Source organism: Nymphalis io, chromosome 5 (genome assembly GCF_905147045.1).
Source record: "Nymphalis io chromosome 5, ilAglIoxx1.1, whole genome shotgun sequence".
Taxonomy (NCBI): domain Eukaryota; kingdom Metazoa; phylum Arthropoda; class Insecta; order Lepidoptera; family Nymphalidae; genus Nymphalis; species Nymphalis io.
Genome location: NC_065892.1, coordinates 10,006,535 through 10,018,589, shown reverse-complemented (window position 1 = coordinate 10,018,589; position 12,055 = coordinate 10,006,535). Strand labels below are relative to the sequence as shown.

The 12,055-nt window shown below is 31.1% G+C and overlaps 2 protein-coding genes across 2 annotated transcripts in view; one reads left to right on the top strand and one right to left on the bottom strand.

The window, feature by feature from the left end:
- The window catches only part of LOC126768623 (bifunctional heparan sulfate N-deacetylase/N-sulfotransferase), a 122,512-nt gene extending 112,235 nt beyond the window's left edge, over positions 1-10,277 (bottom strand). Inside the window, exon 1 of the mRNA XM_050486819.1 lies at positions 10,053-10,277. The gene's annotated coding sequence lies outside the window, so the exon portion shown is untranslated. The remainder of the gene's footprint in view (positions 1-10,052) is intronic.
- A 493-nt stretch (positions 10,278-10,770) lies between these two features.
- Positions 10,771-11,742, top strand: LOC126768704 (39S ribosomal protein L47, mitochondrial). The gene has a single exon (XM_050486972.1). It carries the CDS (start codon positions 10,914-10,916, stop codon positions 11,685-11,687), a length of 774 nt encoding a protein of 257 aa, XP_050342929.1. The 5' UTR covers positions 10,771-10,913; the 3' UTR covers positions 11,688-11,742.
- Positions 11,743-12,055: the final 313 nt, after the last annotated feature.

Sequence of the window (12,055 nt, the reverse complement as noted above, 5' to 3'; positions counted from 1 at the left end):
TAGAGAAACAATAGTCCAGTCATCTGCGTTAGTGTCCTGAGCTATTATAACACGAGACATTAACTCTGAGGACGGAACGATAGTAGTTAACCGACCAGCAACTCTATTGTATTCAATCACGTTTAAATTAATTTATGCAAAGCTATCTCAAAACTAGTCCTTCAGGTGATGTTTTCCAAATGGACGTCGATGGCCAAAACCGAAACTATACTATTAGTCACGGGACGATTTTGATTAAATCTAAAATATTTCGCATCATAGGATTTAAAAATGGACTATTTCCTAGCTTTTTGTTTACGATAATATTATTCTATCCGAACCAGCGTTTCGGAAGAATATTTTGATGTTTTTGCAATAAATGAGTGTACCGTTTTTATTTTAAATAAAAATTTTGACGGAGACTATACCAGCCAATCTTGACACTATTACCCAAACTCTGAGAAGAAATGTGATAAAATGTGTACAATTTAACAAACTAATTTATATTTACAAATACTCATATCACACGCCAGACAGGCGCCAAATATTTTTTTTAACTATTACAGTTTTAAAAAAGGAAAGTATAAATACTTTTTTAACTTTTGATTATCTTATAGTGAATGGAAATCTTTAATAGAATTTTATAAAAGAATTAAAAAGAAAAATACTTTATAATTGTCGTTTTGACATATTACATTTAATAGTATCTTAGATACACTTGCCGACATCGTTTAAGTGTTTCACACGCCATCTTAAGCACTCAAGGTAAATGTTAGGTATTGTGTTACGTTGGTCACGTGTGGACGTAACGGTACACCACAAGTGACATGTGTAATAAGATAAAGTAACTCCCGGTGTGGCGTGCCCTGCTAGAACAAAGGTCTTCCGAGTTCCCGACGTTCCGAACAATACCGTACGTAACACCGTTCTCCCACTTCATCCAATCCCCTCTTTATGCTACACATTATAAAAGTTTAATATCGAAATGTTGTTCGTGAACACCAGTACACTTCAATGTCGTATACATCCGGGTGTACTTTCATGTAACATGCATATAATAAAGTTATAACGTTTATATTTAAAATATGCTTTGAAAGATCAATCGTAGCAATAGGAATACTTATACGAACGATACACATATACATTGAAATATATATTGAACAATGTTTGCTTTAATTATCATAAAAAAAAGATTGCTTCGATTTAATATTTACTTTATATCAATTATAAAACTAAAAATAAATTCAGAGTAAATACTCTAGAATTGTTTATGCATTTATAAATAAGAAAAGGATATTAGTTCAGAATCAAACAAAATATTTTATTTACGCAGAAGTATGTTATATAGCCAAAAATATAATCACATTACATACCTCCTTTACTTCCTATACAAAATTTCCACGATATATAAAAGAAAGGCTTGTAGCTGACATATCAAAATAAATTTCACTTAATCTTATAAACATAAAGACAAGGATTTACAATAGGTGGCCTTATCGCTAAGATAGCGATCTCATCCAGGCAACATTTACTTACTTTATAAGGTACTTTAAAGTTCGAATGTTTTTATTCCTGTATAATATAAAATTCACTTAACAATAGAATAATAATTACATGATAAGATAAGTAATGACACAACAAATAAATTATTACTATTTCAGAAAGATCTCACCGACATCTTAGACTTTTTCTCCATACCTGAAAAATATATAAAACAATGAACAAAAAAACCTTACTTAATGTAAAAGAAAAAAAACTCTTGAACACGAAAGGCATATATTAAACAGTTCGCAGCTTATCTTGAACGTTAAACGTCGAGGCATTTTGCAATATCGAGCCTATCTTTCTACTAATGGCCTACATGTGAAAGGTGAATGGCTTCATCGTACGGTGGACGAGGATCGATGAGGTAGTATCAGGTTTTATTATACTTTTCATTAAAACGAAGCTGTATATTAGGCGCTATTTTCCTAATCAATAAATAAAATTATTTAACCCACTTTAAGTATAACAGATCACCTAACTAGGTACCTTTAACATATTAAAGAATGTTTTGAAGTATAAGAAATTAATTTTTTTAAAGTAATTTTTAAAATGAATTAGAATATATATTTATTAAACAACAAAACTGTTGAAACTAACGTTAATATTATTTAGGACTAGAAAATATTTTTTATCGCATTATAGCCTGGTTTGCTCGAATGTAATTAAACATTAATTTATACTATAATTTTTTTTTTCTTATGCACAAATGTGCATACGAAAAAAAACTAATCTCAGGTTTTTTAAGGCGTCAGTACCAGTATCAGGGCAGTATTAATATAACATAAATAAATGAAAAAAAAGTAAAGTAACAGCTTGTTAACCTCCCACTGCTGGGCTGAGGTCTTATGAGAAGGTTTGGAGCCCATCCCACTGCTCTGTTCCAATGCGAGTATCAGATTTTCAGTGAAATAAGACAAGCAAAATTCCTCACGATTTTTTTCTTCACCGCTGAGCAAGGGATGAATTATAACAACAAATTAAGCACAATATATTTCAGTGATGCTAGCCTATGTTTGAACTCGCAATCATCGGTTAAGATTCAGGAACCACGGGGTATCTCGGTTTTTTAAAAATAAAATAAAAGAAAATCAATTTCTATATTAATGATTAATATATAACCTTATAACTTCATTGCAGATAAATTACGCTGGGAAATTAAGTTTATTCATTTTACGATACACCGACTGGTCACTAAAATTCGAGTAGCCGATTCTTGTCCATTACCATGAAGCATGTCAATGTAATTAATGGACAGTCTATTAATGAACGGATACCACGTGTCGCCATAGACTGTCTGATCCGAAATAAATTCACTGTTTATAGTGAATGCTGTACGCACTGCTGTATTATATCCAGCGACCCTGTTTCCCAATGAATACAATTATAGTTTAACCCTGATAAAGTCTTCGATCTTAGACAAATATTTTTTGAGAAAGAAATAAAAGTGACGAAAGTGAAGTCATTGATAATAAATGGCGAAAGTGCTATCAAAGAGGGTTTTAACACCTGAAATATTGATAATAAGGTACAAACTTGCATGAATATTTGTTTTGAGATTGTATATGTTGTCAAAAAAATATATTTTGACACTGTTGGTAAAATACAAAATGTCAAAGCATAGATTTTTACAGTAGCTTAATATCGTACTGTACTATAATATATCGGTATGCATTGATAGTTGGCCAGTCAGGCATTTATAAATATATAGATATCGGCTGCCTAGGAGGTTTAGTGTGTCATAACATGAACGACCGTAGATGATCATTTGATTGAATGATAAGGATAGGTTTGGCCATCGGTAGTCGTGGTTCAGAGCATCTGGCACCTGAGACCCAACGAAGCTCCGCCTAATGGCCTGTCGCGCGTCCATCCGCGCCGGTGATTGATCGACACGCCCCGCGACATGTGTACATAGCCTACATCGCTTATATCTCCGTAATAAATCACGCATTTGAACTCGATAAAAGCTATATACGCTATCGGAAGGCACCACTTCATTACGCTGAAACAAAGCGTTACATTCAGCCAAGAGTTATTTTGCTACAATTCCATTTTTTGTATAATCAATCTCTTGATGTGCCCTAAATAAATCTGATCTCATATTTAATGTGATAAATCAGAATATTCGTTTGTTTGTTTATAGCAATCTAAATTACGCAATAATATATTTTATATCGGTTTGCGAAAAATATATTGTAAGAAGTAAGTTGCTAATAATCCTTAAATCTATATCCTAGTCATCACAAAACAACAATGACGTTTATAGAAATATAACAACGTTAGGAATAACAGGACTCAGGGTTGTTCGAGGGGAAGTGATTGATAATTTTCTTAACATTCCCCTCGTCATCTCAAATGTTTTCAATAGCACAAAACATTTGGCCAATTTAGCAAACATCAGCTCGACCATAAAAATACACCCATATTGTTGGCACAAACTACCAAAGAAAAGTGATATTTAAAATGAACCATTTACGTGTTATTTCTCTTTTGCAAGATTTTTCGAAATATAACAAATCGTATACTCAACGACCAATCTAATCTTTATCATGTACACTGTTTGAGATATTATTTGATATAATGGGAATGCAAAGGTTACTGGACGGTCTATCATTTAAACAAGGTGGCATGCATACGACAGACCGCAGCTATGAACCCACCTATTCTCTGCAGAACAAAGACCCTCTGATCTAATCAACGCAACAATACACCTCGGATAGCTGGAAAATAAAGCCAGCGGCACTCTTGCCTACATAGCCGATTTAAATTACGAACAATATTACACGGCGCGGATACAAACGAGTCCATTGTAGACCGTGTGCGCCCGACAGCTGTTTTAGATAACGTGTGACCTCTCCAGAATAAAGCGCGCGATGAACAATTAAAACAACAATGACGTCGGGCATGCGTACTTATCAACAACAATTTAGCTAACATAGCAAAAATTGCGATGAAAATCGGATAGAAAATAACAGAAAGGATAAGACGTTATGCCCTAGTTTATAGAATATTCCAATGGCAGAAGGAGTAAAGATATACTCCTTATATTTGCATAGCCTATATGCACTTAAAGTTTTTGATTAATATATTTTTATTTATAACTAACTCCCCGCTTCGGCTCGCACGGTTAGTAGAATAAGGGTCTACACAAACTTGTGGAGAGCTCCGCCGAGCCACGAGAGGAGCACAGCACGGGAGGGGCCGCGGATTCGTTATATCAACACGATCCCGAAAAATAAAAGCATAAAAACACAAAAAGCTTATATCGTAATACATGTATGTAACTCTATTGATTCACGCGGCGCACGCCAGTAAAGCTTCCAGACGGCATATTTTTTATGGCCTTGAATCACTTTTTCTATTGGGGTAAACCGCATGAAAATCCGTTCGTTATATTTAATTTTTATCAATTTTGTATAATATGTAGTAAATTAAATTTTAGTAAATTTTTATAATATGTAGTAATGTAGTGATACTACTAGAAGTTTCGATAACAATTTCGCATTCAACACGCTTTTTTTTAATATTAGTTACCAATTATTTTAGATCTTAGCCTCGAATGCAAAGGTTTAAAAGTTTTAATAAGAAATTGAAAAAATATTACCCACAGTTAACACAAGTGTAGTTTTTCTGTCCATATTTCTAATTCCAAAAATTATCTTTTCAAACAAAGAATCGAAATGAATGATAAAAAAGTACTACTTTCTCTTGTAATTATTACCTATAATAATATAAGTATATAATGGTGACAAGTGTATAATGGTGACAAGGACGTGAATTGTCCGAAACAATTTCTTTTTTATTTATAATAATTGCTACTAAAGCTTCATAAAGTAAGAAATAATTGAAAAATTATTTTAATCAAACATATAATTCAAATAAATGTTTTCCGGGTAAATGGAATTCATAACATTGAAATACGGATAGGAAAATGGAAAATAGTCTTTAACAAATACAAAGAAATAGATATACCTTTTATTTATTCGCTTCAATAGCTTTGATCTTCGACCCTCTGAAAAATGCCACTCAAGATTTACAGAATAAGCATAAGTAAACGGTTTTGGTTCAAAACTTCACTCAGTATAACTATGGAATTTATATTTTTAATATTTTATCATTAAGCTTTTTTAATTTTAAAATTTATGACAGTTGATATATATGTATATCATGCATGAAATTTATATTAATATTATATAAGTTTTTTATAATTATTAATAGGTAAATAGTAGAAAACTAATAGAAAATATCTCTGACATTTTAAAGAAACGGTAATTAATTATTACCGTTTCTTCTCACTACATATCATGTAATATCATGTGTGTACGGGAAAATATTAATGATTTTGTGAGAAAATGTGATACTCATAACATTGGTACAAGGAACAAACACAAACTAAATACTCTTGTTACTCGACTGCATAGAATCAGTAACTCTTTTGTGGGACAATATATACGGTTCGACAACAGGATCAGAAAGCGTTCAAAATGCCTCAGTGTCAAAATTTAAAAACATGGTAAGGGAACGCTTGTTATTATACAATAAGGTTATTATACAATTAATGAATTATTGGATGATAGCACACCTTGGGAACGAGGCGATCGCCGCCTGGCTATTTCTTTTTTTTTACACTTTGTAAACAAAACATGATATAAAAATTATTAATTATTAATATCAATTTCTTTCCCCGGTTCTTCACAGGGCTGGGTTTTCCTTTCCGAACCGGTGGTAGTTTCTAGTTTGACTATCAATAAGCAAGTGTAATTCTTCAATGTTGAATAAAGTATTTCGATTTTGATTTTGACTTCATTATTTATTTTATGAATTCAACAAAAGCGGTACTTATTACATATTGGAACTATTATAATACTTGACTGCCTAGTTGGTTTAAATGTAAGGCCACAGAACCGGAGGTCCTGGGTTCAATTCCCAGGTCGCCTGAACTCTTTCCGGTCGTGTCAGATTACCGTCCCAACGGATTATGAGAGCTAGGGAATAGAGAGTGCATCTGTGTGTGTATGTGTCTCGGTGGTGAAAGAAAACATCGTAAGGCAAGACACGTTTATGTATTATATAAATTAATAACTGACACATATATTTCCACCAATCCTATGAAACTTATTTAAATACGTTTCATAAGATAAATCACAAGCGATATTATATTAACCTATGTATAGACACAACCGCAACGCAGCGGCACCGCAGCAGCAGTGGCACCACATGTGTGCCGCAAATCCCGAATAATAAAGCAGATATGACAGTGCAGTAGATCATTATGATCGTAACTGTGTCGGCGTTTGTATTCATAATGCCAATATGACCATAAACAGAAAACTGATAATTAATGTTATCTACAAACAACAAAAAGAATAATTAAAGCCAAAAAAGGCGTATCGGGTAGACCTAGTTTTAGTAAGGTTCCATGTTCGTATTAAAATTACTGGTGGTAGAACTTTGTGCAAGCTCGTCTAGGTAGATACCACCCACTCATCAGATATTCTACCGCAGCAGTACTACCTAGTACTGCTGTTTTGCATTATTGTTATTATTGTTGTTGTTGTGATCCGGTTTGAAGGGTGAGTGATATTACAGGCACAAGGGACATAACATCTTAGTTCCCAAGGTTGGTAGCGCATTGGCGATGTAAGCGATGGTTAACATATCTTACAATGTCATAGGCGTTGGTGACCACTTACCATCAGGTGGCCCATTCGTTCGTCTTTCTTCCTATTCTATAAAAAAAGAGTTATTAAAAAGACAATTTTTTCGAATAAGTACGATTAAGTATAAAAAAAATTAAGTCAAAAAACGCCTCTGGTAAAGCTGCTTGTCACTCGACTCATAATGTATAGAAAATCGTGTCACAGCAGCAGTACTATACGGACGCAGATTTTATTCAAATAAAATATATTCAAGTAAATATATACGGTAGGTAGGTATCACCCACTCATCAGATATTCTTCCGCAAAACAGCAATAAAATGTTGTGTTCCGGTTTGAAGGGTGAGTGGGTCAGTGTAATTACAGGCACAAGGGACATAAAATCTTAGTTCCCAAGGTTGGTGGCGCATTGGCTATGAGCGATGGTTGACATTTCTTACAATGCCAATGTCTAAGGGCGTTTGGTGACCACTTATCATCAGGTGTGGGCCACCTGCTCGTCCACCTTCCTATTCTATAAAAAAAAGGTATAATAAATATATATATATATCATAGTTATTACAGTTTTCACAAACATACATTCAAATTTTCTCCGACAGTACACTACTTAGTATGCTACGCAGTTGAGGCTGCATTGCTGATAAGCACGAGATAATACGACAGATACCGTGCGGCAATTATGTTTGGCCATACATTGATAACATTAACAATTCTTCTCTCGAAAACCACACGACCATACACGCTTTACATTGATCCCTTATAGCTTCAAATAATTTATAGCTGCCATGACATAAATAATGTATTGCTGCTATAAATTTTACAATCTTGATTAACATATTCATAATAATTTGATAGTTAATAAAACCACACCAGCAATTCCTGTATACATGGCACATATCTACCGGAATTTATAGTTATAAATGTAAATCTTAATCATTAATTGAAAATTGCATTCACTGTATTGTCATTTTAAATTTAAACATATATGGTTTTAGTACCTAATATAGGAGCCGTCATCTATTTTAGCTCTTCAGGAATATTTTTACGATTGCGATATCGTAAAATTGTAGACATTTACATTATTTGACCCTTATTAGGTAAAAACGCGTAATAAAACTTTAGTTATTCTGTCGACACATTAAGACAAATCTAAATTTTAGTTCGAATGGTAGGTTACGATTTAATTAAACTTTTGACTGACTCAAAGTCCAGTCTTATTTTTTTATGGCAAATTTTTTAATTATTATTACAGCTATTATGATGGCCCAGTGTTTAGAAGACAAAAACCTTAACCGATGATTTAAACAAGGGCAAGCAAACTGAATTTTAATGTGCTTTATTTGTGTTTATAATTAATATCATGATCGGTGAGCCTCTGAAACTCAGTGATGCCTGGATTTGAACTCACATTCTTTGGTGATCATTAAGTTTTTCCAGTAGGCAATATGTCTTAATCAATAAAAATAAATAACAAACCACGTCAGAAGCAAAAGATGAAGTAATTCATTAAAAATAAATCAGTGTGAGCTTAAATAATTCCTAATCAATGATAAAAAATTATGAAATATGATGACACAATATAAGATAAGGAAAGACAAGGACAAATTTATGTTGTGTGTATATTTACGGAACACTTGAAGAGTTGTAATAAAATTGTGTGACTTCTCAATATTAACATAATCTATTTTTATGTATATTATATGGAACAGACATCTAAGCTTTATGTGAAAATCTATTACCTATATTTATCATTTGATAAACATTTGTATTTTACTTATAAAATATTTTATTATAATAGCTTTTACCCACTTACTCAAGAACACCAATGTGACGTGAGTAAAACAAAATAAACAAGTAAGAAACAGGTCCAAATTTAAAAGTTGCCATATTTACAGGTAACAACATCTATAGAGTGAGACTGAGTGTTTAAAGTGAAATACATTTATAAATGTATCATAAGATATCTTATTGTCACTATTTAATAATATGTAGGACAAAACTCTTGAAATTAAATTAGATTAAAGAAAAGATATCTTTTTAGTAAGATAACAATACTGACGACTTTGTTTACTTGAGTTTAGGAAAGTTGATGTAGATTTTTTCCATCTTAGAAACCTTTTGATTTACCTTTGTATTATGGCATCAGTCTCTAAAAATATCAAGAACAATATTTAAAAAAAATATGAATTGGTCTACTTTCTTAATACAATCCTGTTTGTATTCCAATTAAATTTAAATATCTTTGCAATGAAATAACTTCATTTATGTTTTTAACAAATAGTTCTTGTATTTTAATAATAAAAACATAATACTACCTATAAATCTCCTCTGTAAAAAAAATATAAGTTTAATTTCTATAAGTAAGGACCAAACTGGTGCAACACTGAAATTCAAATCCATCTCAAATTTAACACTTTTTTAATTGCATTAATGATTGGTCTAGAGTCTACACTCTAGAATGTAATCCTTCGTGTTTTGTAAGAAAAGATGAAGCAAAATTAGTGCAATTTAATACTTCTTTCTTATAAAACTTATTTGTGAAATTTTATGTTACTATATAAACCAATGACCACTACACAATTTAAGAAATGCCAAACTGTAATGTTTGGGTTACTTAATTAGATTTCATACAATATTTAATGTTCCTGCAATATTTTTATGGCTATTTCATAAGGTTTATATGAAACATTATTAATGATACAACATATTGAGTCGTAGATATAAAAAAAATTACTGTACATAAATCAATAAAAGTTATTACAAACTTTTAACACAACAAAGACATTGATGAGGTTATGTTTAAAATGTTTGCTTAGATAATATAAACTAATTATTAACTAGGATATAATTAATATCTAAAATATCAGGTACCTTTAGATGACTCCTCGAGACGTGAAATATTTTGGAAATTTAAAGTTAATCACGACAAACACGATTTAAAAACTTAAAACAACTTTTCACGCACAGCATAGTCATATAAATCAGTCATATGTAAACAACTTAATAACATTTAGCGTAGTTTTATGTTATCAAAACAAACCACTATTATACACAATCACTGTCGTTTCTTTTACAATCATTTGCTTTCGTTTACCTTTGACTGAACACTCACCACAGTTGATATACAAAATTCAAAAATGTTACCTGTAACAAATTTTTGTTAAGTCTTACAAAAAAGTCAATGATACAATGAATGTTATTATTATAATATTATTATTTTATGGTTATAATGAACTAATTATGTATCATATATCTACAGATATTGTTATAATGTGTAATTAGTATGAATAACATAATTATTTTAACCTTATGTTCAAAATAAGTTTAAAAAATTAACAACCTTTAAAACTTAATACATGAATCGTATTTTATATAATTATAAGAAAACAACTAATACTGTGAGAAGTATTTAATAAACGTTATTCGTTAACTAAAAATGCATACGAATTTTTTGCAAGTTATTGGAGAGAGTGATGAATTTTATTAATGAAAAAATGATTTATTTATTTAAAAGGTACTTTCTTTTTATGACGTTTCTGATTTTGGCATCTGTGAACGTAACATAGACAATTTTATTCTTTATTTTGATTACTTCAGAATTACACCATAGATGTAAAATACAATCGAATTCGAAGTAGTAGTACCTAAAAAGAAAATAACCTCACTACTGAAAATAAAAACTAAATGGCGAATAATATTTCCTTGTATTTCTTGCTTTAAATTTTGTAAAAAATGAATTTCGTCTTGTTTAGGAGTGTATTGCGAAACGTTGCCTCGGCAGCATACCGATCAAATAATGTATTCAGCGCTTGTGGATTGCCACAAGTTTCGAGAAATATACAGACTACATGTAAACAGTACGATTTAATGGAATTTTTTGACGAGAAAAAAAATTGGAATGAATCAAATATACGAGTGGGTAGATCTTGGAAGTTAGACGAACTAAGAATAAAATCCAATGAAGATTTGCATAAACTATGGTATGTGTTGTTAAAAGAACGTAACATGCTGTACACCATGGAACATGAATGTAATGAAAACGTACGGCTTTTTCCTAATCCGGAGAGAATCGATAAAGTGCAAGAATCAATGGACAACATCGAAACAGTTATACGGGAGCGAAATGTAGCTTATTATAAATTAGAAACTGGAGAAACTGGTGAGCGTCCTGTAGATGAAGTTGTAAACCTACTGGGATTGAATGAGAAATATCAAAAGCAAGAATATTATTTACCAAAGTTTATGAATACACGATGGGTTCGATCATATTTTGAACATGGATATATAAACAGCTTAGCAGTTAAGAAATTCTATAGATTATATAAGGAAAAGTTATATAATATAGAGAGGAAAGCACGAAATAGAGATTTTAATCATGTTCAACAATTACTAAAACGTTTCCCAGATATGGATATGGAAAAATTAAAAGCTGAATATCCAAATGTAGATATAGAGAAAGCAAAACGTTCAAAGAAAGCAAGAGGTCATTTTATGCCAAAATATTAATTGTGTTTATAATGACTTTAATATATTTGAAATGTAATAAAATATTCTGAGCTTACTCTTTTGCTTTATGTTAAAGTTTAGGAACCACCTCATAATCATAGATACATGAAATGTTTATTTCACTGTACATATAACATCAATGAAATAATTAATGAAATTACTGCAAAATTACTAATAATTAATAATAATTTTAAATTAGGAAACATTAACATATTTATTGTAAGACAAGTCTGGCCTGGTGCCAGACTTGTCTTACAATAAATATGTTAAAGAACCAAAGAAGATTTTTAAATAAAATGTAAACAACATTTTGCCATTTGCCACATAATTTAAAAAATAATAAAATTTATTTTTACTAAATGGGCATA

What these genes read in the sequence shown, in the direction of transcription:
- LOC126768704 (XM_050486972.1), top strand. Translation starts at nt 10,914, where the DNA reads ATGAATTTCGTCTTGTTTAGGAGTGTATTGCGAAACGTTGCCTCGGCA.